We start from the raw sequence: 27,701 nt of genomic DNA on the forward strand, positions 1-27,701 counted from the left end.
GACAGCATCATGCTGTGGGGATGTTTTCAGTGGCAGGGACTGGGAGATTAGTCAGGATCGAGGGAAAGAGGAATGGAGAAAGTACAGAGAGATCCTTGATGAAAACCTGCTCCAGGACCTCAGACTGGGGTGAAGGTTCACCTTCCAACAGGACAACACCAAGACAACGCAGGAGTTGCTTCAAGACTCTGAAGTCTCTGAATGTCCTTGATTGGCCCAGCCAGAGCCATACTTGAACCCGATCTAACATCTCTGGAGAAACCTGAAAATAGCTGTGCAACAACGCTCCCCATCCAATCTGACAGTGCTTGAGAGGATCTGCAGAGAAGAATGGGAGAAACTCCCCAAATACAGGTGTGCCAAGCTTGTGGGGTCATACTCAAGAAGACTCGAAGCTGTAATCGCGGCCAAAGGTGCTTCAACAAATTACTGAGTAATGGGTCTGAATACTTATGTAAATGTCATATTTCAGTTTTAGTTTTTTTGCTGAAATTTCTACAATTCAGTTTTTGCTGTGTCATTATGGGGTGTTGTGTGTAGATTGATGAGGGGGAAAAAACAATTGAATCCATTTTAGAACAAGGCTGTAACGAAATGAGGAAAAAGTCAAGGGGTCTGAATGCTTTCCGAATGCACTGTACCTGTCTGTGTACTGCACAGTCTGCACCCCACGGCCTCTTAAGATTGACCGCTCGATTTTGGATTGTGCTACACACACACCATTACTCACTCATACACACAAGTGTGCCTGCACACACACACACACACACACACAGTTACATATACTCCTTGTGTGTTATGAAGGACTGGTCAGTGAGGGCTGTGTCTGTTTTGTAGTGTTGTTTTGAGAGGAGGTGAGCGGTCAGCTCATTGGCCAGCATGGCTTTGATGGACAGGTGGCAGAGTCCACTGGAGCAACACTGACTTTCACCCTGAGCCCACCCCTTTGCTTTACCATTGCCATTGGAAACATGATGAAGAGGAGGAAGGAGTGGCCAGGAGCTCCCGACCTGCGCATGCAGTAAGACACACTCACACACACACTGACCACAAAGGGTTAACTGACCCTACTGTATGTGTGTGAGTCTCTCCCCCTTTTTGTTGTGGAGCCGTAGCTCTGAGAGTAGAGTGATGGGCCCGGCAGTGTCAGTTTACACCCCCTCCGACACATACAGTGCACACACACAGCCACGGAAACACAGATCAGCACTCAGGCAGAGCGGAAAAACTGGAGGAGAGGTGGAGGGAAAGTGAGGAGGAAAAGAAAGGCGGGAGGTTAGGAGGAGAGATTAGAGGGAAATCCTTCATTCGCGGGGGGGGGGGGGGGGGGGGGGGCACTGCCCAGTCATACACGCGCACACAGTCACACACACACACAGCAGGCTGCTGCCAGGGTTATATTCTCACACATTCTGGTCACTCGCCAGGGGGTCCAGACCTGTTTAGACTAGTCCCATATGGCTCCTCTCTACCCAGCCTGCCAACAGCCCTGCCTTTTCAAGTGTTAACGCCCAGTCTGTACCAGCCTCAGAGCAGAAGGCTGAGGGATCCACTGCCTGAGTACACAGCCAAGCTTTTGCTTTCTTTATCAAAGCTTGTATGGATTGAAGTTAGGATAGTTACTAGTCGTACAATAGTTAGTGTTGGTGATGATTGTGAGGCGATTTTAAACCCCACTGTTGTTTATCAGACAGTACTCTCACCTTCCCGCTATTCTTCCCCTCCATTTCCTCCTTCCTCCCATCTGCCCGTCCGTGGTGAACTGTAGAATCTGGCCGGCCGCTCAGCACCGCTGCCATGGCAACAGCAGCCTCCTGCAGCACCTGCTCTCTCCCACCTCACTCCCTCCCTCCTTCCACACCTCCTCCTCCCAGCCCTCCCTCCTCCTCTACACCACCTCTGCCCACCCAGAGGGCCCACTGTCAGCCCCCGTCCACCAGGTGGGAAACCCCTTCCTCTGGAGGTAAGACTGGCTGGGTCTGTGTGTCGACTGGTGTTGGTATGGGTAGTACTGGCATGTGTTTATAACCCGGTCCCTTAACGCCGAGAGTAACAGTTCCCTTAAAGGACAACTCCGCCGCTTTTAACATTTGGTTTGTTATTATTAAGTATTTAGTGATATGTTACACAGTTTTAGTGTAATTGTATGATTTCATGTCTATTGACTGTTTAGTGATGAGCTAAACCGGAACTTGCTCCTCTTTCAAGTAGGATCCCAGAGATGACTAATACAAGAAATGATGGGCAGTCATTTTCAATGATCTATATAACTCCTTGCTATATGTTGTTCTGTTTGTCTTTGTCTAATAACATCTGTAAATATTTTAAACATATGCTCAAAACCTATAGAATTATATTTCTAGTCAGCTTGCTACAATAATTTGCTGTTGTTCAAGGCTCAAACTCCCATGATTCCATCACCCACCGAAGTTGCAGCTCCGGCAGCCATTGTGCCCTTTCCAAATAGCCTATATTTTCCTATTGAATTACTTGTAAACTTCATACTTTTTATTAGTTCCAATAGGCCTCTAGTGTTGTTCGATGGTTGCTTGGACAGTCGCTGATGCTGTATTTGTCTGTTATTGTTGAAAACACTTTATTTCAGATTTAGAAGGTTTATATACTTGGCTAGCTAGCATTACTAACTTTAGCACCAAAAGTACAGGCTGAGAGACTAGGATTCCGTAATGATTTACCTGTAAATGTCATAATAAATGTTGTGTTCTTCTAACAGCCTACATGTTGTTTGGACTGTTGTTTAAGACAGTCACCAAGATGAAACGTAGTTGTTATTGTTGAAACAATATTATTTTAGATGTAGCAGTTGGGCTAGCTAGCATGTTAACTAGATACAGTAACTCTGTGTTATGGTTTGCGTAGGTAGTTAGCATCTAAATTTGAATTATTTTTAAGTGTATTGCAGTTGATTGGTGACAAGGACATGAACATATATTCAGCACGACATTCATGCAAGCATTAGAATATATTTACAACCCAAAAGTAATGTGAAATGCACTCATAACGTATGACATAAGCAATATATTTAGAATAAGCTTCGTCTGGGCTTGATAGCCAGCTAGGGAGATGAAATGCACCCTGGGAATCATAGTATGCTGTAGACTTGGGCAATACAGAAGCTTCAAAATGACAAAAACAAGGGATCGTGCAGTATGACTAACAAAAACAACAAAACATCAAAATGTGTATCAATTCTTAAGGAGTGCATAATAATTGGTTAGAAAGTGGCAGAATTGTCCTTTAAGGCATGTGTGTACATGTGTATGTTGAGGCGTGTGGGAGGGAGACAGAGAGAGTGTACTAATACCAAACAAGAAACTAGCTAATAGCACTCTAATGTTAAAGGCCCGCTCATAAAAGGCATCACATTCTGTGTGTTTAGACCTTGAGTATGTGTGTTCAGACTAGGTACAGTAAGCATGTGTGTGTTTGTAAAGCAGACTCAGGTTAGTTGTACTACTGAATCACTACACAAAAACCTATTCGTGCAGTAGTGACTATGTAGAGACTTGTAGGGATTGTGTAGCGAATGTGTAGTTTATGCACTACTCAAGATACTCAAGTAGAGTTTTGTTGTAGTGTTCAGTAGGAAAACAGTACTGTTTCAGTAGTAAGTAGAGCATTTTACTACTTGATGTTGGAAGTAAATAAATAGTCAAAACACTACAGCTTAGCTGCAGGCTTGTCTATAGCAGTGGTTCCCAAACTTTTTAATGTCCCGTACCCCTTCAAACATTCAACCTCCAGCACCATACCCCCTCTAGCACCAGGGTCAGCACACTCTCAAATGTTGTTTTTTGCCATCATTGTAAGCCTGCCACACACACACACACACACACACACACACACACACACACACACACACACACACACACACACACACTGTACGATACATTTATTAAACATAAGAATGAGTGTGAGTTTTTGTCACAACCCGGCTCGTGGGAAGTGACAAGGAGCTCTTATAGGACCAGGGGACATATAATAATCTAATAATAATCAATAATTTTGCTCTTTATTTAGCCATCTTACATGTAAAACTTTATTTGTTCATCCAAAATTGTGAATAACTCACCACAGGTTAATGAGAAGGGTGTGCTTGAAAGGATGCACATAACTCTGCAATGTTAGGTTGTATTGGAGAGAGTCTCAGTCTTAAATCATTTTCCACACACAGTCTGAGCCTGTATTTAGTTTTCATGCTTGTGAGGGCCGAGAATCCACTCTCACATAGGTACGTGGTTGCAAAGGGCATCAGTGTCTTAACAGCACGATTTGCCAATACAGAACCGCTTGTTGAAATTTCGATGAGGCTCTCTTGTTCAGAGTGGACTGGAAGGCAGGGCATGAAAGGAATAACGAATGCAGTTGTTTGTGCCATCCATTTCGGGAAAGTACCTGCATAATTGTGCACCCAGCTCACTCAGGGGCTTCACTATATCACATTTGACATTGTCCGTAAGCTTGAGTTCATTTGCACACAAAAAATCATACAATGATGGAAATACCTGTGTGTTGTCCTTGTTAATGCAGACAGAGAAGAGCTCCAACTTCTTAATCATAGCCTGAATTTTTTCCGCACATTGAATATAGTTGCGGAGAGTCGCTGTAATCCTAGATTTCGATCATTCAGGTGAGGAAAAACATCACCCAGATAGGCCAGTCGTGTGAAAAACTCGTCATCATGCAAGCGGTCAGACAAGTGAAAATTATGGTCAGTAAAAAAACTTTAAGTTCGTCTCTCAATTTAAAAAAAAAACGTGTCAATACTTTGCCCCTTGATAACCAGCGCACTTCTGTATGTTGTAAAAGCGTTACATGGTCGCTGCCCATATCATTGCATAGTGCAGAAAATACACGAAAGTTCAGGGGCCTTGCTTTAACAAAGTTAACCATTTTCACTGTAGAGTCCAAAATGTCTTTCAAGCTATCAGGCATCCCCTTGGCAGCAAGAGCCTCTCGGTGGATGCTGCAGTGTACCCAAGTGGCGTCGGGAGCAATTGCTTGCACGCTCGTTACCACTCCACTATGTCGCCCTGTCATGGCTTTTGCGCCATCAGTACAGTCCAAAATATCCTCTCCTGTTGTCCAGGTTTCCAGTGGTTTGCAGAAGTGGATGTCTTCCTTAATGGACCCCCCCATAAATGTAACATATACCAGGAGCTGTGCTAGGCCTGTTACGTTTGTTGACTCATCCAGCTGTAACGCATACAATTCACTGGCTTGTATGTGTAACCGATGTGAAATGGCTAGTTAGTTAGCGGTGGTGCGCGCTAATAGCATTTCAATCAGTGACGTCACTCGCTCTGAGACCTGAAGTGGTTGTTCCCCTTGCGTTGCAAGGGCTGTGGCTTTTGTGGCGCGATGGGTAACGATGCTTCGTGGGGTGTCAGTTGTTGATGTGTGCAAGGGTCCCTGGTTTGAGCCCAGGTTGGGGCGAAGAGAGGGACGGAACCTACACTGTTACATTGATGCTGTTGACCCGGATCATTGGTTGCTGCGGAAAAGGAGGAGGTCAAAAGGGGGGTGAGTGTAACCGATGTGAAATGGCTAGTTAGTTAGCGGTGGTGCGCGCTAATAGCGTTTCAATCAGTGACGTCACTCGCTCTGAGACCTGAAGTGGTTGTTCCCCTTGCGTTGCAAGGGCTGTGGCTTTTGTGGCGCGATGGGTAACGATGCTTTGTGGGTGTCAGTTGTTGATGTGTGCAAGGGTCCCTGGTTCGAGCCCAGGTTGGGGCGAAGAGAGGGACGGAACCTACACTGTTACATATGTGAAGCAGTAATTGTTGAAACAAAACATGCCAATTTGAAAGATAAGCCACGGGAGTTTTTTGAGCGAGAATTAAGACAACTTTCGAGTAGTAAGACATGTATAAAAGCAACATATACCATTAATAAGAAGGGGCTAGAAGCGTATGGTGAGCTACCAAGTGGCTAGGACAGGCAAGCCCCATACTATTGTGGAGGACATAGGTCCAACGTCCCTGTCTGTTGTTCGGTGCTTTTCCGGGTAAGGTGGCAGTAGCTCTTCGGCTGCATTAGATTCACAACTGTCAGTGTCCATGCTAGCTGGGCTAACAACAAATGTAGAATTTCTGATGCTACCATTGAATGTGCTCGTGGAAGCAGAACAACTTGTGTCGTCGATAGGTGCAGGTCTAGTACTGCTGGTAGTAGCAGTACTACCAGTAGAGCTGGTATGTGTCTCCATGGACGCAAATCAAATCAAATGTATTTATAAAGCCCTTCTTACATCAGCTGATATCCCAAAGTGCTGTACAGAAACCCAGCCTAAAACCCTAAACAGCAAGCAATGCAGGTGTAGAAGCACAGTGGCTAGGAAAAACTCCCTAGGAAGGCCAGAACATAGGAAGAAACCTAGAGAGGAACCAGGCTATGAGGGGTGGCCAGTCCTCTTCTGGCTGTGCCGCAGGCCTTCATTTTTTTTTAACCATTTATCCTTTTTCGAGCAAACGGAAGGAGCAGCAGCTACGTTTGGCTACATACAGACTGTTAGTGGAATTCCGGCGAGAGAGTAACGGTTAATGTGATTGGATGTTAACTATTTGACTGGGCTACCTGTATTTGACATTGTGTTGTTATTTCACTGAATACTAGATGGTTTAACTTTATTTTTGGCAGTGAAACGAGTCTACTCAGGCAACCATATGTTGCCTTGTATTTGTCATACCCCCGACGCTATTGGGGTATGCCCAGTTTGGGAATACCTGTTTTGGAATACCACGTACCCCAGTTTGGGAATACCTGGTCTATAGCAATCAGGTAGAGATTTTTACTACTTGATGTAGGTTGTAAATAAGTATCACAACACTATAGCCAGACAAAACAGGAAGTAGATGGCTGTAGGACAATCCTGAATGTATTCATCTTCCGTCCTTTGTCATCCTGTCTGTCATAGCTATTATGCTGACACCATCTGTAAGTTTAACTTTCCTATATGTTTTATGAATACTTTCATGTCGTTGTTTAGCGTTTTTTATCACTTTTTAACACAAACGATTGCTAGCCAAAACAGTCTTAGCTGTTATCTATTGTCATAGAGATTGTTTTCAATGTTGGGGCGGCCGGTAGCCTAGTGGTTAGAGTGTTGGGCCAGTAACTGAAAGTATATTGGATCGAATCCCTGAGCTGACAAGGTAAAAATCTGTCGTTCTCCCCCTGAACAAGGCAGTTAACCCACTGTTCCCCGGTAGGCATGGATGAGTCCTTGCATCTATGGATCAGTCCTTGCATCTATAGCTCTGTCTATTAATCTGAGAGTGGTTACATTTCTCCAGGCCCATCCCTCAGCTTTTTACCAAAACAGAGGCGGGGCGACCATTTTGTTATTGTTTCATCTGTGGATTTGGCCTTTAAACAGCTGCATATTATCAAGATATCAAAGTGTCACCAACAAAAAGGTAAACGATAGGCCTATAGCAAATGCAGCATATGGCATTAATTTTTCACATGTAAATATCACTTTTCAATAGTGCTCAAATTATGCCATTCCATAAGTGCAGCATTTATTTTTCAACTCGAATCAATGAGCCCAATCAGTCCTCCATGACAACAAAATCATAAACAACAGAGTAGGGCTGGCGAATAAGTCTTTAGTTTGGGGTTATGCTCAGGTAAAACAATTTGGCTAATCTATTCTTCCATATTTCCAAGTCCTATTCTTGAAGATAAAGGTGTATAACATTTATTGGAATGACTGGAATTCTAATAGACTTTGGTTTTTAATGTAAAGATATAATTTAATCGTATTATTTTATGTAGTAGAAAGTGATGGGTTAGAAGAAGCCTACATTACCAACCAATAAAGTAAAATTTAACATCCATATATGTCCAGCTGTGTAAACTTTAACATTGATTTATCCTGCAATAGATGTCGTTCAATTGGTAACATACAGTTTTGTCTTTTTCGAATGTCTCTTCAGGGGGAAAGTAATCTAAAAGTAATGGAATGTAATCAGATTATGTTACGGAGTTTGGGTAATCCAAAAGTTACAATACTGATTACAATTTTGGACAGGTATCTAGTAACTGTAACGGATTACATTTAGAAAGTAACCTACCCAACCCTGCTAATAAGTATGTGTGTTTGTATGCAAATGTACAATATATTCATATTGGTATACTTACCCATTCTACTTACCTCTTAACCTGTTGCCAAGGAGGCTCTCAACAATAGAAGACTAGAGGCCATTGTTTATGAGATTAACATTGTTTATCAAATGTTTTTTTGTGTTGTCTTATGTGACCTCTGTTAGCAGATGATTGGTAACGGCTTATAATTGGTTGTCTCTTCTGCTTGTCTTTATTTTCTGAAAGGTTATGTGGTGGAGAAATGTGGCTGCAACAAAAAAAGAGGATCTGAAGATAGTTAAGTCAAAGCTGAATGAAGACAAGGCCTCAAAGGGATTAAGAAAAAAGTGTAAATATTGAATAGGTATTTAATAATACAAATATTATGTTTGTATGAGCGTATCATTTCTTCTTTGATGATACAGCTACAGTTAGAACATTTAGGAAATAAAATGTGCACCAGTCCACTGGTGACACGGTAGTAAAACAACAAGATGTCAATAGTGATTTTGAGTAGGCTAACAGAAGTGAATGTTTTCAATAGTAATTCAAAAGGATTTATGTAGGAAATGAAAAAGGAGCAGGGGCAATTCACTTGTGATCAGTAGTGACACAACACTACACACACAGATGGCATGGCACTAGTAATTCAATAGGGATTGAGTAGACACACAGCAGTGATGTGTAGGCATTGTGTTGTAATTCAATAGTGAACATGTAGGAACTGTGTAGGTTTTAAGTTGTAGATACCCACAATCTCAGTAGGTACACAGTAGTCATTAAGGAAGAATTATGTTGTGATTTAAGTAGGAAATATGTAGTGTTCAACAGTAGTGAAATGTCCCAATTTATCACTCATTACTACATAAATTATCACATAAATCGGTGTTGTGTAGATCAAAAGAGCTGATGTGGACTACAGGAAATGGAGGGAAGAGTACGCCCCCCCCCATACTCATCGACACACGGCTGTAGTGGAGCGAATCAAGAGCTTCAAGTTCCTCGGTGTCCACAACACTAAGGAATTATCATGGTCCACACACTCCAAGACAGTTGTGAAGAGGGCATGATAACGCTTCTTCCCCCTCAGGAAGCTAAAAAGATTGGGCATGATCCTCAAAAAGTTCTACAGCTGCACCATTGTGAGTCATCTTGATTGGCTGCATCACCACTTGGTACGGTAACTGCTTGACATCCAACCTCAAGGCGCTACAGAGGGTAGTGAATATGGCCCAGTACATTACTAGGGCAGAGATCCCTGCCATCCAGGTGCTCTATGCCAGTCGGTGTCAGAGGAAGGCCCTAAAAATTGTCAAAGACTCCAGCCACCCAAGTCATAGACTGTTCTCTCTGCTACCTCACAGCAAGCGGTTCCGATGCACCAAGTCTGGAACCAACAGGACCCTGATCAGCTTCTACCCCTAAGCCATAAGACTGCTGAATGAGTTAGTCCAGGTAGCTCTTGGCAGTGGTGGGAAAAGTACCCAATTGTCATACTTGAGTAAAAGTAAATGACTCAAGTAAAAGTGAAAGTCACCCAGTAAAATACTACTTGAGTAAAAGTCTAAAAGTATTTGCTTTTAAATATACTGAAGTATCAAAAGTAAATGTAATTGCAAAAATATATTTTAGTAACCAAAGTAAAAGTATAAATAATAAAATGTTCTTATATTAAGCCATCCAGAGAGCCTCATTTTCGTGTTTTTTTAATTTACGGATAGATGGGCACGCTCCAACACTAAAATATAATTTACAAACGAGGCATGTGCTTAGTGAGTCCGCCAGATCAGAGGCAGTAGGGATGACCAGGGATGTTCTCTTGATAAGTGTGTGAATTAGACAATTTCCTGTCTTGCTAAGCATTCAAAGTGTAACAAGTTGCAAGTAGGGGAGCTCACACAGTATCTGCATTGACCCTTTTTGACTCATCACATAGGCTGCTGCTACTGTTTATTATCTATCCTGTTGCCTAGTCACTTTATCCATACCTATATGTACATATAGGTGGCAGGTAGCCTAGCGGTTAGAGCTTTGGACTAGTAACCGGAAGGTTGCTAGATCGAATCCCCGAGCTGACAAGGTAAAAATCTGTTGTTCTGCCCCTGAACAAGGCAGTTAACCCAGTGTTCCTAGGCTGTCATTGTAAATAAGAATTTGTTCTTAACTGACTTGCCTAGTTAAATAAAGGTAAAATAAAAAAATATCTACCTCAATTACCTTGTACCCCTGCACATTGACTCAATACTGGTACTCGTGCATATGGCCAAGTTATCATTCGTTACTCATTGTGTATTTAGTTCTCTTTTTATATATTTTTTATATTATTTCTAATTTTTTTCACTCTGCATTGTTGGGAAAGGCCGGTAAGCATTTTAATGTTAGTCTACACCTGTTGTTTACGAAGCCTGTGAAAAATAACATTTCATTTGATTCGATACGGCCTACCTGTATGCAGTGGAGGTTGCAGGATCGGATGGAAAGCATGATCTGTCTGTAACCTTTTTCGTCCTCACAAATATCGGAATTCATTTGCTAGAATGTTACATCTTCACCCCATAAGCATTGATGTTACAGCTATCTTTAGGCATACTTTGGAAAGTATTCAAACCCCTTGACTTCTTCCACATTTTGTTACGTGACAGCCTTATTCTAAAATGTATTAAATTGTTTTTTTTGTCCTCATCAATCTACACGCAATACCCCATAATGACAAAGCAAAAACAGGTTTTAAGAAATGTTTTGCTAATTTATAAAAAAATATATAATAAATGAAATATAACATTCACATAAGTATTCAGACCCTTTACTCAGTACTTTGTTGAAGCACCTGTGGCAACAATTACAGCTTCGAGTCTTCTTGGGTATGAAGCTACAAGCTTGGCACATCTGTATTTTGGGAGTTTCTCCCATTCTTCTCTACAGATGCTCTCAAGCTCTGTCAGGTTGGATGGGGAGTGTTGCTGCACAGCTATTTTCAGGTCTCTCCAGAGATGTTAGATCCGGTTCAAGTCCGGGCTCTTGCTTGGCCACTCACTTACATTCAGAGACTCCTGCATTGTCTTGGCTGTGTGCTTAGGATCGTTGTCCTGTTGGAAGGTGAACCTTCGCCCCAGTCTGAGGTCCTGAGCGCGCTGGAGCAGGTTTTCGTCAAGGATCTCTCTGTACATTGCTCCGTTCATCTTTCCCTCGATCCTCACAAGTCTCCCTGTCCCTGCCGCAGAAAAACATCCACACTGCATGATGCTGCCACCACCATGCTTTATCGTAGGGATGGTGCCAGGTTTCCTCCAGACGTGACTCTTGGTTTCATCAGACCCTTAGGTGCCTTTTGGCAAACTCCAAGCGGGCTGTGATGTGCCTTTTACTGAAGTGGAGTGCTGCTGAGATGGTTGTCCATTTGGAAGGTTCTCCCACCTCCACAGAGGAACTCTGGAGCTCTGTCAGAGTGACCATTGGGTTCTTGGTCACCTCCCTGACCGAGACCCTTTTCCCCCGATTGCTCAGTTTGGCCGGGCATCCAGCTCTAGGAAGAGTCTTGGTGGTTCCAAACTTCTTCCATTTAAGAATGATGGAGGCAACTGTTTTCTTGGGGACCTCCAATGCTGCAAAGATATTTTGGTACCTTTCCCCAGATCTGTGCCTTGACACAATCCTATCTCGGAGCTCTACGGACAATTCCTTCGACCTCATGGCTTGGTTTTTGCTCTGACATGTACTGTCAACTGTGGGACCTTATATAGACAGGTGTGTGCCTTTCCAAATCATGTCCAATGAATTGAATTTACCACAGGTGGACTCCAATCAAGTTGCCGAAACATTTCAAGGATGATCAATGGAAACAGGATGCAGCTGAGCTCAACTTTAAGTCTCATAGCCAAGGTTTTGAATACTTATGTAAATACGGTATTTCTGTTTTTTATGTTTAATAAATTTGCAAACATTTCTAAGAACCTGTTTTTGCTTAGTCATTATGGGCTATTGTGTGTAGATTGCTGAGATGTTTCATTTTTTAAATCCATTTTAGAATACGGCTGTAACGTAACAAAATGTGGCAAAAGTCAAGGGGTCTGAATACTTTCCAAAAGCACTGCATAGCCAGTACCACCACTGAGGTATATAATTAAAACCCACCCAAACTAGGGCTACCTGAAAAATGAAAATGATCAATGAAGTCAACAGGTAGCCTATTGTTGTGACAAAGATGCGTCCGTATTAGATTACTAAAAGGTACTTTATATGGATAATATTAAAGTAGGTAGGGTACCCTGTTTTTGCCAGGCAAACCAGAGAAAATGAAACAAGCGCTTTCTGGTCACTAATCTGGATATGTGCCCCCACCTTTGTGCGCCAATGCTGATGACTGGTCAACAATCAAGACACGGAAGTTTTTGGTTCAGAAGCATAGATAAAATGTTTTTAAATCAAGAATTTGCTGCAATGCCATAGGCCTATGTTTGTGACCAGATTGAATAAGCAAAGATATAACTATAAAATACAAATGGTAGGCTACAAATATGTATGACAACACAGTACCAGTTAAAAGTTTGGACACACCGCATTCAAGGGTTTTTCTTTATTTTTACTATTTTCTACATTGTAGAATAATAGTGAAGACATCAAAACTATGAAATAACACATATGAAATTAGTTCTACAAAAATAGAACTGTTTAGCCATAATGACCATCGTTATGTTTGGAGAAAAAAGGGGGAGGCTTGCAAGCTGAAGAACAAAATCCCAACCGTGAAGCATGGGTGTGGCAGCATCATGTTGTGGGGATGCTTTGCTGCAGGAGGGACTGGTGCACTTCACAAAATAGATGGCATCGTGAGGCAGGAAAAGTATGTGGATATATTGAAGCAACATCTCAAGACATCAGTCAGGAAGTTAAAGCTTGGTCGCAAATGGATCTTCCAAACGGACAATGACCCCAAGCATTGTCCAAGCATTGTCCATTTTGCAGTTGTGGCAAAATGGTTTAAGGACAACAAAGTCAGGGTATTGGAGTGGCCATCACAAAGCCCTGACATGAATCCTATAGAACATTTGTGGGCAGAACTGAAAAAGCGTGTGTGTGCAAGGAGGCCAACAAACCTGACTCACCAGCTCTGTCAGGAGGAATGGGCCAAGATTCACCCAACTTATTGTTGGCTACCCGAAACATTTGACCCAAGTTAAACAATTTCAAGGCAATGCTACCAAAAATACTAATTGAGTGTATGTACATTTCTGACCCACTGGAATGTGATGAAAGAAATAAAAGCTGAAATAAATCCATCTGTCTACTATTATTCTGACATTTCACATTCTTAAAATAAATTGGTGATCATAACTGACCTAAGACAGGGAATTTTTACTAGGATTAAATGTCAGTAATTGTGAAAAACTGAGTTTACATGTATTTGGCTAAGGTGTATGTAAACTTCTGACTTCAACTGTAATAGCACTCACAGCTTTCCAATAAAACAAAATCTGAGACATTTATGATCTGTTTACATATATTTTAGAGGCTATTTATACTGTAAATGTGTTTAACTGTATTTAGAATTATATCACAATATTGTAGGTTGACTATAATTATTTTTATGCATAAGTAAAAGCAGGAAATGTATCCCCTAAGCCTCTACTGCCATTTATTCCAATTAGACTGGTTTTATATTTCTCCCTGACCAAGATGGCTGCCATTTGTTTTGCCCATTTCTGTAACTTTAAATGCTTGACATTTCCCCTCTTGTAATTTAATAGGATCTCTATGATATTAACATTGTATCCCATAGCAACATTGCATGTAGCGGTCAGGGCCTAACTAGACCACCGACTGCCCTTCTGCAGTACAGACCGCCGATCCAGGACCCATTTACAAAAAAGTTTAAGTACCTTCCTCGACCCTTGCCCCTGGAAATGATGTATGTTCTAAAAATCACACCGTCGAGGCTCACCCTTGACGAGTGAGGGCATCAAAGATGCTGGGTTTAAAGAGAGGGTGAGGCGTGTTTCCCAATGAATCCAATGAAATATGGACAGCAGAAGCTGTTGGGTACCGAGAGAATCAGGACACATGGATGATCACATATCCATTGCTCCTACTTTATTATAGAGGCTGCTTCACTGCTCGCTGACAGGCTGCTGTGATGAGGTAAAATTGGTTGCGGTTTGCTGGCATGATCTGCTATCTGTCCGTCATTCTTATGGACTTATATGTGACTCACCACCTGGATTCGGGCTTATGTAGCAACATTTGAATTTCTGTTTTTACATAGTTAAAAGTAGAGACTCAGAGCTACAAAATGCTATATCATACACTGCCTTTGAGGAAACAATTTGAAAGTAATTATGCTTTGAAAGTTGATCAACTTGTAAACTCACTTTTGAGAAAACCGTCTTTCAATGTTTTGGTGCTGATATTGTAGAGCCCTATTTTGTCTACACCCATTCAGCATTGTTCACACCCTCTTAAGCCCTAGCCCCACCCATCTCTTTAAGGGTTGATCCAACCGTTCTGTTACTAACTTACCAGCTACTTCCTGACATCTAAGAGAGAGAGAACAGTTCACTGAACATTACTCGCCCTATCGCTCTATCTGTGGTTTCGCGTTCAGAGCGCACTTATGTGTATAACGACCCAGCCAGCTAACGTTAGCTAGCTAACAGTACACTTGAAATGAAACCACTTCCTGTCAAATTTAGACGTGTAATATCTGAAAATCTTACCAGTATACATCATGGTTGGACGCGTCTCCTGTCTGATGCCATGCATAGTTGCCCTTAGTTTGACGATGTAATCAAGACTGGTGTTTTCTCCATCTCCTAAGCTATCATACTCGAATTCCACTGATTTCAAAACTCGGTTCTCCAGAAAGTGGCGAGCATACACATAACGTTAGCTTACAAGCCAGCCAGCTAACGTTAGCTAGCTAACAGTACACTTTAACTTGACATTATGTTTATGCAGCTTTACTACGCAATAAAAACAATTTAAAAGCCGCGTTCGACATGATTACCTAAACATACTGACCAACTTCAATAGACAGACGTGTGCTATATGGTAGACCAATCCAAACTCACCTCCAGCTTGTCCAGCCCACTCATTATCTCAGCCAATCATGGCTAACGGGAAGGTTGCTCACTTTGTCTGTGGCTAAACCAACTAGGCTCGTAATTTAACAATTTTATTCCTATTTACAGATGGCATACACGTTTGATATTAAGACACATGAAAGTTCACATGTTGGAGAAGGCATTTCTGCCAAAAAAACGCATTTTGATAAAAAAATATATTTTACGTTCAAACAGCTCTCCTGTGAAGTCGTGACTTGCGACATACGCCTAGTTTCCTGAATCGGGTCACATATGTGAATGCAACCTCAGAAATGCAATTGCGCAATCAACATCAGAATTTAAACTTGAGTTCATTTCACTAAGGCTATATACATTGTTATTTTTCTGGGTCAATCCGACCCTCAACATAAGAGGGTTAATTAAACCTGCATACTTGCCACCTACTTGAGTCATTTGGACTACAAATGAAGGCCACTTCAAAACTTCCATGTCAAACGTATACCTCAGAATGGATAGAGCAAGTTAGCAAACCAAGTTAGCAAACTTTCATAATTACTGGTCTACCTAGCACATTATAATATCCAATAATTTGCCTATACTTGTCAAGACGATTACATGTCACTTCGCTCTGGATTACTTAGGGTTTCCTACTTGTAGATGTTATCCATGCGTATTCAAAAGTTATCAATCAATAAAATAGATTGTCAGACCTGGCCTACTCAATAGCTATATTCACGTTGACGCTATCAAAAAACTTTCACCAATTGTATGGCTGCTAATTAAAATAGGTCTTAGTTTTCTAAAAATGGTGTTAAACATTTATTTAACCTTCAATCTACGAACATATTTTTCTCTTTGATTTACCTCAATGTTTAAAACAGTAACAAATGCCACAAGAACAGCAAATTCTAAACGTTTCCCTTCTTGAAACCTTATTAAGCCATAGAAATAAAGCAGTCATCTAAATCAGTGGTCACCAACTTTTTCTGAGTGAAGATCACTTTATGAGTCAAAATGCAAGCCAAGATCTGCTGCTAAAGACTTAAAGTAAGCCTATGCAACATTAATTCATTAAAAAGAGTTATGTAGCAATGAGGTTAGTGCAGTAGGCTATTGGCCCAAAACATTCTAACTGCATATTGGCTATGCATGAATTACTTTTCCAATGTTATTCTTCTCAGACCATTTAGAAATTATATATATATATTTTAATGTAGGTATATAATCACACTGGTAATAAATAATTTGTTGTTTTACTTGTGAGCATGGCCTGCAAGGTCTCCCTCCCTCCACTGAGAAAAGGGGACACAGTCTTCCAGCTGATGGCGAAACTGAAGTCACACTGCATTATTTCTGCCTCATGCACCAATTCATGTTTTTATTCTTATGACTAGAGTAGGTGAAATATTTCTCGGTATTAAAAAAGACAAAAGCCGCTAATAATAACAACGCAAGCTTATCGGTCACTTTGCTATACTCATTCATTGCAGCTGCAGTGTCACGTCCTGACCAGCAGAGGGCATATTGCTTAGTCTAGGTCAGGATGTTGCAGGTGGTTTGTGTTTGTTTAATGTTGATGATTGGGACTTCCAATTGAAGGCAGGTGTGTATAGTTGCCTTTGATTGGAAGTCCTATATAGGTGTGTGTGTTTGTCTTTGGGGTTGTGGGGAATTGTTGTGAGCACTGCTGCGAGCACTGCTGCGTTTGGTATAGCCTGCCACACCGTCAGTCCGTTCATTGTTTTGTTTATTGGTTTTCAGTGGATGCTCTACTCCTTTTGTTTTCAACATTAAAAACATGAGTATCCACACTTCCGCTGCGCCTTGGTCCTTCTCTCTGAAATACGACATATTCGCCGAAGAGTACGACATATTCTGTGACAGAATTCCCCACCAACACAGGACCAAGCAGCGGAAGAAGGCTGGTGAGGACTGGGAGACACGACGGGTAAGGGAGACCGAGAGGCACCCCCAAGATTTTTTTAGGGGGGGGCACAAGGGCTGTCAGAGCTGCCCGCCAGTCAACAGTCGTCAGAGCTGCCCGCCAGTCAACAGTCGTCAGAGCTGCCCGCCAGTCAACAGTCGTCAGAGCTGCCCGCCAGTCAACAGTCGCCAGAGCTGCCCGCCAGTCAACAGTCGCCAGAGCTGCCCGCCAGTCAACAGTCGCCAGAGAGGTCAGACTGCGCTGAACTGCCGGAGTGGCCAGACTGCGCTGAACTGCCGGAGTGGCCAGACTGCGCTGAACTGCCGGAGTGGCCAGACTGCGCTGAACTGCCGGAGTGGCCAGACTGCCCTGAACTGCCGGAGTGGCCAGACTGCCCTGAACTGCCGGAGTGGCCAGACTGCCCTGAACTGCCGGAGTGGCCAGACTGCCCTGAACTGCCGGCGTGGCCAGACTGCCCTGAACTGCCGGCGTGGCCAGACTGCCCTGAACTGCCGGCGTGGCCAGACTGCCCTGAACTGCCGGCGTGGCCAGACTGCCCTGAACTGCCGGCGTGGCCAGACTGCCCTGAACTGCCGGCGTGGCCAGACTGCCCTGAACTGCCAGACCGTCCCGAGCTGCCAGACTGCCCAGACTGCCCTGACTGTCCCGAGCTGCCAGACTGCCCCGACTGTCCCGAGCTGCCAGACTGTCCCGAGCTGCCCGACTGCCCCGACTGTCCCGAGCTGCCCGACTGCCCCGACTGTCCCGAGCCGCCAGACTGGCCGGACTGCCCCGACTGCCTGGAACGGCCAGCACCTGAGCCACCTCCAGGATAGGTGGGTTGGGGAGGGAGGGTGTAGCACAGTGCCGTCGGTGACGGCAGCCACCCTCCCTTCCCTCCCTTTTTGTTTAGGGGGTATTGTTTGTTGGTTTTGTTGGGGTATTTGGGATTTTCTTGTGTTTTTCTTTTTTAGGTGCATCCCGGAGTCTGCACCTTGAGAGGGGGGTACTGTCACGTCCTGACCAGCAGAGGGCATATTGCTTAGTCTAGGTCAGGATGTGGTTTGTGTTTGTTTAATGTTGATGATTGGGACTTCCAATTGAAGGCAGGTGTGTATAGTTGCCTTTGATTGGAAGTCCTATATAGGTGTGTGTGTTTGTCTTTGGGGTTGTGGGGAATTGTTGTGAGCACTGCTGCGTTTGGTATAGCCTGCCACACCGTCAGTCCGTTCATTGTTTTGTTTATTGGTTTTCAGTGGATGCTCTACTCCTTTTGTTTTCAACATTAAAAACATGAGTATCCACACTTCCGCTGCGCCTTGGTCCTTCTCTCTTAAATACGACATATTCGCCGAAGAGTACGACATATTCTGTGACATGCAGTTCTGGTTGTAGCGTGAGTGGAAGTAGGGAGAACGCACAATTTATGGCTTCTAAAAGTGTTGAACAAAGTGTTGACAGTGCTAAATAACAACTTAAACATGAACTTACTCATAAAAAATTCCAGATTGCCGATTGATGACCACTGACCTAAATCATGGAGCGAGTAGCCTGCAGCTCCTTATTATAAAATGAGACCAAATAGTTTGGTTAATCTAGCATGGATACACACCTAAAACAACGATAGTGTTTTTATGGGAGTAATTACATCCGTGACACTGCGTTCACCTAATCAAATTGCGAACATGAACAACCCATACCCTTTACAGTTACCATATCAACTGTTCACAGGAATGCAAGAAAAACCCACCCTACTCAATACAAAATGCAACATTACAACTGATGCGTTAGGGTGACTAATCAAACAATCTGCTCCAGATCATTGGAATGTGAATCAGAGACATACGCGTCACCTCAGGATATTACCAAGGGATGTGGACGGCAAGCCCCCACCTCCTTGCTGTTGGGCCATCAGGCTCTTCACTTTCTTTTTCAACACTGGATTTTCTGACTTTCTCACTTTTATAATTCGAAACCACTAAACCGACAGCCATTTATATTTTTGATTTCCACTTTCTCTTTCGTAAATACTTCCTCAAACCAGCCTTTCTTAACCTTTCCACATATTTTGTCACCTCACAAAGAGAGTGCGGCAATAATTATTTGCCTTAAATTTTTACAAGGCTAAACATTTTACCAGGCGGGCATTCTGTGCCCTATGCTTTTTTTTTTCATGTGACCTTTAATAGAGTTCACTTATCCTATCCCTATTCAAACTATTAATCAATGAATACTTCAATGACAAAGGGGAGCGCAAACACTCAATACATATCTGACAACCACACATACAATACACTTCGGACAAAACAATAAGGCCTCTAGTATTCACACAATTGAACACACCCCTAAGAATGTATTCTACTTTACACCCACCCAGTGGGACAGATAATCCTGGTTTAGAGTTTCACCCTATGGTCCTTCACTCCTAAAGCTTCACACTAATGGAGTTGGTCCCCCCCCCTTTGCTTCTATAACAGCCTCCACTCTTCTGGGAAGGCTTTCCACTAGATGATGGAACATTGCTGCGGGGACTTGCTTTCATTCAGCCATAAGAGCATTAGTAAGGTCAGGGCTCTGTGCAGGCCAGTCAAGTTCTTCCCCAAACTGTTGCCACAAAGTTGGAAGCACAGAATCGTCTAGAATGTCATTGTATGCTGTGGGGCGTAACCCGAACCATGAAAAACAGGCCCAGACCATTATTCCTACTCCACCAATCTTTACAGTTGGCACTATGCATTCGGGCAGGTAGCTTTCTCCTGGCATCCGCCAAACCCAGATTAGTCTGTTGGACTGCCAGATGGTGAAGTATGATTTATCACTCCAGAGAATGCATTTTCACTGCTCCAGAGTCCAATGGCGGCGAGCTTTACACCACTCTAGCCAACGCTTGGCATTGCACATGGTGATCTTAGGCTTGAGTGTGTCTGCTCGGCCATGGAAACCCATTTCATGAAGCTCCCGACAAACAGTTATTGTGCTGACGTTCTTCCAGAGGCAAGTTGGCACTCGATAGTGAGTGTTGCAACCGAGGACAGACAATTTTTACGTGCTTCAGCACTCGGCGGTCCTGTTATGTGAGATTGTGTGGCCTACCACTTTGCGACTGAGCTGTTGTTGCTCCTAGACGTGCCACTTCACAATTAACAGCACTTACAGTTGACCGGGGCAAGGCAGAAATTTGACGAACTGACTTGTTGGAAAGGTGCCATCCTATAACGGTGCCAAGGTATAGGCCATTCTACTGCCAAGGTTTGTCTATGGTGCTTCTACACCTGCATTACTTGCTGTTTGGGGTTTTAGGCTGGGTTTCTGTACAGCACTTTGAGATATCAGCTGATGTAAGAAGGGCTATATAAATAAATTTGATTTGATTTGATATGGAGATTGCATGGCTGTGTGCTCGATTTTATACTCCTGTCAGCAACGGGGGTGGCTGAAGTAGTCAAATCCACTAATTTGAAGTGTGTCCACAGACTTTTGTATATACAGTACCAGTCAACAGTTTGGACATGCCTACTCATCCAAGGGTTTTTCTTCTTTTTATTTTATTTTTCTACATTGTAGAATAATAGTGAAGACATCAAAACTATGAAATAACACATATGAAATTATGTAGTAAACAAAAAAGTGTTTAAACAAATCAAAATATATTTTATATTTGAATTTCTTCAAAGTAGACACCCTTTGCCTTGATGACAGCTTTGCACACTACCAATAGGTGCCCATCATTGCGAGGTATTGCAAAACCTCCCTGGTCTTTGTGATTGAATTGGTGTTTGAAATGTACTGCTCGACTGGAGGACCTTACAGATAATTGTATTTGTGGGGTACAAAGATGAGGTAGTCATTAAAGTCAAACACTTTTATCCATGCAACTTATTTTGTGACTTGTTAAGCACATTTTTACTCCTGAACATATTTAGGCTTGCTATAACAAAGGGGATTGAATACTTATTCACTCAACACATTTCAGCTTTTAATTTTTAATTAATTTGTAAAAATTGCGAAAAACATTATCCCACTTTGACATTATGGGGAATTGTGTGTAAGCCAGTGACAAAAAATCTCAAATTAATCATTTTAAATTCAGGCTGTAACACACAGAAATGTGGAAAAAGTAAAGGGGTTTGAATACTTTCTGAAGACACTGTAGTTAACAGTTTCCTTCAAACCGCACACAAAAACATAAACATAGTATCCACGAGTTCATCTGACTCTGGGGAAGTTGACAAAGTGCCTCATTGCCAAAATCCTGAAGTATCCTTTTAATGTTTATATGTCACATGATAACATACTAGTGTACAGGGCCTCTTTGGTTCCATAAGATTGCCTTGCGTACTTCCAAGGGACTTGCATGTACGGGACATCCAAGACATTCATGTACAGGACAGGACATTAAGGCACGAATGGTGTAGATTAGTGATGCACCTATATGACATTTTTGGCCGATATCCGATATTTTCCTTGCCAAAAAAACCCGGTACCGATAACCGATATTAAAAATGTTAGTGGCCTTTTAAGCATTCTAGTACAGTTAAATAGTTAACACACACACATGGACGCAGCAGTCTAAGGCACTGCATCTTAGTGCAAGAGGCGTAACTACAGTCCCTGGTTCGAATCCAGGCTGTATCACATCCGGCCGTGATTGGGAGTCCCATACGGCGGCGCACAATTGGCTGTCATTGTAAATAAGAATTTGTTCTTAACTGACTTTCCTAGTTAAATAAAGGTTACACACACACACCACACTGACCATTTATGTATGTCCCTATTACCAGTAAAACATAATCAATACCTATTTCTTTCACTTACTTGCTGTGCTGTTTTGTTGTTCATTTGTTCGGTCATTTCATTCTCAACCAGGATTTCTATGGAATGCCGTTTGGGTCTTTGCATGTCAAAAAAGATGGGAAAAATTACACTATTTGAAGTGTCAAATAACACTATTTGAAGTGTCAAATAACACTATTTGAGTGTCAAATAAGCTTGTTGACCAATGAGGACCTGAATATGACTGCACGTCACATAATAATTTAACACGTTCATACATTTTTTACGTAGTTATTACACATTGATTACACTATCACTCGTATTTCATATGTCACAACGATTCATCGATATGTATGCTATGATGCTGGTAAAGTTATCTCGCGCACCTTCAGTGCTGGTCATAAAAAAAAGCTAGCTAGCTCATGGATGCAAACAATGTTCTTCCCCAAAAACATAGCAAAACGACATCTGTTTCAGTTGCAATTAGCTAGCTAACTATATAGCTAGGTGTCATCGGAAATAACCCTAATTTATAAGACAGTTCTTATTTGATTAATGGTGGTCGGATACATCTATGTGAGGCTAGCCACAATAAGGACTAGCCACAGTAGTGGACTTTGCGGTTAGCCTTCAAAAATTAAAGTATGGCATAATTCTACTATTTGTATTCATTTGCATCACTGTCATTGACATTCTTTTATTTTGAAGGCACACCACAAATCCCACTATTGTGTCTAATCCTTATTGTGATTAGCTTCACAACACAGTTTCATGTATTTTTTTTATTTCACCATTATTTAACCAGGTAGGCCAGTTGAGAACAATATCTCATTTACAACTGCGACCTGGCCAAGATAATGCAAAGCAGTGCAACAAAAACAACAACACAGAGTTACACATAAACAAACGTACAGTCAATAGTCACATAACCCGGTCCAATCGAGCCAGATGAAGCTAGCTGGCTGCTTATAACGCTAGCTTTGGGCAACCAGGTTAAGTAGCTGGCTAGCTATTTATTTTCATGAACTGAAGTTCAATTTCAATAGGCAAACAACAAGTGGCAACCTAGCTAATACTTACTCACAAGGATTCGTAAATCATTGCTAAGAATAATGAAAATGACTGCAGTTTCTACTGGTCATTGTTTTCAGGCTGGTTGTATTGGTGCTAGCTAGGTACCAAGCTAAAGCTAGCTACCCCAGAAGTTGCGGTCGAACAAATTATGCTTTATTACCAACGCGGTATTGTAAACACATCATTCGTGGCCCGTGTTTGCTTGTTTGCAGACTTTTTTGTACAGCTTTGACAGTGCTACTGTATCTTTTTTTGACACGCAAAGACCCAAACGGCATTCCATAATATGTATGTCATGAAGCTAATAGCAGTGACGCTATTATTGTGTAACTCCGGTAGGGCAACATCTGAAAAATAGCGCACTTGGTAGTGTGTACCGATGCTCGACCAGTCGGTGAAAGCCAACATCACCCACAACAGAGAACAATTGATTGTCAAGGGCAATGAATTCCGGTATCTTGGCTTTAATGGATTTCGCCTTTGAGTTGTCCCACTGAAAATTTCTTACTCTTTCAAATGACTGCTGGACTTGTTGACTGCTCGATCCACACAGCAGACATTGTGTGGGCTAGGTTAGGAATGATTTTACGAGGCATCATTATGTCATGTACCTATGTTATATAGGTATGCACGGTAGCTTAGGTTTAAAAAATATGGTGATGAGATGAAGCCCAGTGGGAGAAGATGGAGCAAGATGGATTTTGGCCGACATTCTACAAATTTTCTCATTGATGGAACATTTGATCTCAATACAGTTTTCTGTTCCCAGAACTAGTCATTAACAGAGTGAACTATGCTTCGTAGACTTTACCCTTTGCCAAAGTTTCTATAAATTGTGCTGTTTAGGAGTGCAAGGGCGAATTGAGTTATTGCACACGCGCACTTCACAGAGTAGGCGTTCCTTAATGTAAATATGCAAATACATGCTAGAAAGATACCAATAGGATCTCAGCTCCTTGCTTGTTTTGCCCACTATGATTCATTTGCTCCCATTGGAAACAACAGGCTGTGGTCTATCTTGGGTTAGTTCTAAACACCTTTGGTGACCCTGCTGCCTGTGTCTGTCACGCTCTGCTAGCTTCTGTTCTTTCTCTGAGGTGCTACTGCTAACTTATTCCTCTGTTAGTTAGCCTGGTGGAAACAGGAGCCGTAAGCATTAGGCACACAACACTACCCCAGCACTGTCACGCAACTGACACTAGCACGCTCACCTGCCCCCACACAAACTTCCCTGCTATTTTTTTTCCCCTTCTATCTTGTCTTGTTTTCTGATCTGTTGCTGGCTGGTACCTTTCATTACACACACTACTAAAGGGCAGGTAGCTGATCGGGCAGCTGTGTAATACATAGAGGGAAATATTTGTTTCTACTGAGAAGGTAAACCTTAAATCCACTATGTTCTGTTCTGTCTGATAATGAGTTTGTTTCTCCTTGGGCTCCCTAATACTTTGCATGCACACACACACCACACACACCCCAGATGGGCGGTAGATGGTGCAGAGAAAGCACTGGCAGTAGAGTTAATAGGTGTTTACGCAGGCTGCACCTTTAAATGTGATCCACGGAGAGAGGCTGGCCACTGAGCTAAAGGGAGTGAGGGAGGATGAGAGAGAGAGAGAGGCTGGTCACTGAGCCGGAGGGAGGGAGGGAGGGGCGAGACAGAGGGGAGGAGGAGAGATACTGTCAGGCAGATAAATTGAGAAAGAGATTGAGAGGGAGAGAGCACACTGAGGTTGCTCAGATCAGCGGTAGCTAGCGGTGCAGTTTGAGACCAGCAGCAGTTTTAGCTTTAGTTTAGGAAGCAGAAGCCGCATCCTATCCATCTGTCCAAGCTGCCTGTCTGCCTGCCTGCTGCCAGTAGCTGGCGTACGTGTGTCTGTGTGTTCAGAGGCTGGCGGGCAGTGCCATCTCTGTGTGTGTGTGTGACAGCCATGTGTGTGGAGCTGCAGGACCATGTCTGACTCTTTTTGGACTGTGCTTTCCAATTTTTCCCTGCCGGAGAGAAGCATGCTGCGCCGATCCAAGAGGTATCTCTCCATTTCCTCTTCTCTGATCCCTTGCTTTCTCAGTTTTAATTTGTCTGTCTCTATAATGTGTCTCCTTACCCCTTTTCCCTCTTCCTCTTTTTAAATGCGTCTCCTCTCCCTCTTTCTCTTCGGTGTGTTTTCTGCTGGACTTGGTTTTAAGATGAAGGTCAGGAAATGACTTTTGCCTGTCTGGTTTAGGGATAATAGGTTGCATGCAGTTGCTGGCGCTTTGTGAGGATTTGAGTTTCCTTGTTTTGAACATTTGTGAGGTATGATCTGACCATATTGCGCACATTTAGCGCAGTTCTTTTGCTCTCTCCCTCCCTCTCTCTGTCTCTCTCGCTCTCTGTTTCCCTCTCTCGGTTTCTCTTTTTCTCTCGGTTTCTCTCTCTCTCTCTCTCTTTCTTTTAATATGTAGATGTGGCTTTTAGACAGGCAATACAGAGCTGTACTTACAGTACCAGCAAATGTCTAACTCCCTGTTAATAACAGTGAGCTTTGTAACACACACTCACACACAGACACACTTCATATCTCTCTACAGTCAACAGTGTACACTCTTAGGAACAAAAGGTGCTATCCAGAACCTAAAAGGATTCTTTGGCTGTCCCCATAGGAGAACCCTTTGATGAACCATTTTTGGTTCCTGGTTGAACCCTTTTGGTTCCAGGTAGAACCCTTTTGGCTTCCATATAGGACCCATTCCACAGGGGGTTCTACCTGGAACCAAAAAGGGTTATCCTATGGGGACAGCCGAATAACCCTTTTGGAACTCTTTTTTCGAACAGTTTTCTAAACGCTTAGACACATTCTGGGCAGACAGACAAACAGACAGATAGACAGACAGGGAGTTAGGCAGGGACAAAGTGACTCTTGCATAGTAATAGTGTGCTGTGCTGTGCTGCCTAGGGGGTGAGTGAGTGGGCAGGCATGGTTAGGCTCACTCTCACTGATTCACTGTAGTTTTATGGACTTGACATGGAACTGCTAGAGCAGCTAGACTATGGATGTAGCCATTCTAGCAAACTGAAACCCCCTTAGTTTGACTGTGCTGGTGATGTGAGCACTGCCCCTCACTCTCTCCGGAAATGTTCTCCATCTCTGCTCTCAGTTTGATCTGCTGTCGTATAATTCCTCATCTGCTGCTCTATGTGGCTCACACCTGTGAAGTGTGTATGTACAGTAGCAGTCAAAAGTTTGTACACACCTACTCATACAAGGGCTTTTCTTTATTTTTTACTATTTTCTACATTGTAGAATAATAGTGAAGACATCAAAACTATGATATAACACATATGGAATCATATAGTAAGCAAAAAAGTGTTAAACCAATCAAAATATATTTTATAGTTGAGATTCTTCAAAGTAGCCACCCTTGGTCTTGATAACAGCTTTGCACACACTTGGCGTATTCTCTCAACCAGCATCACCTGGAATGCTTTCCCAACAGTCTTGAAGGAGTTCCCACATTTGCTGAGCACTTGTTGGCATTTTTTTCTTCACTCTGCGGTCCAACTCATCCTTAACCATCTCAATTCGGTTGGGGTAGGGTGATTGTGGAGGCCAGGTCATCTGATGCAGCACTCCATCACTCTCCTTCTTGGTCAAATAGCCCTTACACAGCCTGGAGGTGTGTTGGGTCATTGTCCTGTTGAAAAACAAATGATAGTCTCACTAAGCGCAAACCAGATGGGATGGCTTATCGCTGCAGAATGCTATGGTAGCCATGCTAGTTAAGTGTGCCTTGAATTCTAAATAAATCACAGACAGTGTCACTAGCAAAGCACCATCACACCTCCTCCTCCATACTTCATGGTGGGAACCACACATGCGGAGATCATCCGTTCACCTACTCGGCGTCTCACAAAGACACTGCGGTTGGAACCAAAAATCTCAAATTTGTACTCATCAGACCAAAAGACAGATTTCCATCGGTCTAATCTCCATTGCGGAAGACACATTTCAGTTGAAGGCATTCCGTTGTACAACTGACTAGGTATTCCCCTTTCCCTTTCCCTTCCTGCTCGTGTTTCTTGGCCCTAGCCAGTCTCTTCTTATTATTGGTGTCATTTAGTAGTGGGTTCTTTGCAGCAATTTGACCATGAAGGCCTGATTCACACAGTTTCCTCTGAACAGTTGATGTTAAGATGTGTCTGTTACTTGAACTCTGTGAAGCCTTTATTTGGGCTGCAATTTCTGAGGCTGGTAACTCTAATGAACTTATCCTCTGCAGCAGAGGTAACTCTGGCTCTTGCTTTCCTGTGGCGGTGCTCATGAGAGCCAGTTTCATCATAGCGCTTGATGGTTTTTCCGACTACTTGAACAAACTTTCAAAGTTCTTGACATTTCTGGATTGACTGACCATGTCTTAAAGTAATGATGGACTGTCGTTTCTCTTTGCTTATTTGTGCTGTTCTTTCCATAATATGGACTTGGTCTTTTACCAAATCTTCTATACTACCACTACCTTGTCACAACACAACTGATTGGCTCAAACACATTAAGAAGGAAAGAAATTCCACAAATTAACTTTTAACTTCTATGGGCTACGTGGGACGCTAGCGTCCCACCTGCGGGACACACTATTCAACAGCCAGTGAAATAGCATGGCGCGAAATACAAAACAGCAAAAATCTCATAATTTCATTTTCTCAAATAATCAACTATTTTACACCATTTTAAAGACAAACTTCCCGTTAATCTAACCACATTGTCCGATTTCAAAAAGGCTTTATG

At 42.7% G+C, this 27,701-nt stretch overlaps 1 protein-coding gene across 9 annotated transcripts in view; it reads left to right on the plus strand.

The window, feature by feature from the left end:
- Positions 1 to 27,701, plus strand: part of LOC115192201 (microtubule-associated serine/threonine-protein kinase 2) — a 278,871-nt gene that overhangs the window by 153,660 nt on the left and 97,510 nt on the right. The window contains exon 1 of one of the 9 annotated variants that reach the window (XM_029750434.1): positions 24,653 to 24,965. The exons of the other annotated variants lie outside the window; for them this stretch is intronic. Within the exon in view, the coding sequence (XP_029606294.1) occupies positions 24,892 to 24,965 (74 nt within the window). The 5' untranslated portion in view covers positions 24,653 to 24,891. Of the gene's footprint in view, positions 1 to 24,652; positions 24,966 to 27,701 lie in introns of those variants that run through there. 9 annotated transcript variants of the gene reach the window in all.

Source organism: Salmo trutta, chromosome 4, assembly GCF_901001165.1.
Source record: "Salmo trutta chromosome 4, fSalTru1.1, whole genome shotgun sequence".
Classification (NCBI taxonomy): Eukaryota; Metazoa; Chordata; class Actinopteri; order Salmoniformes; family Salmonidae; genus Salmo; species Salmo trutta.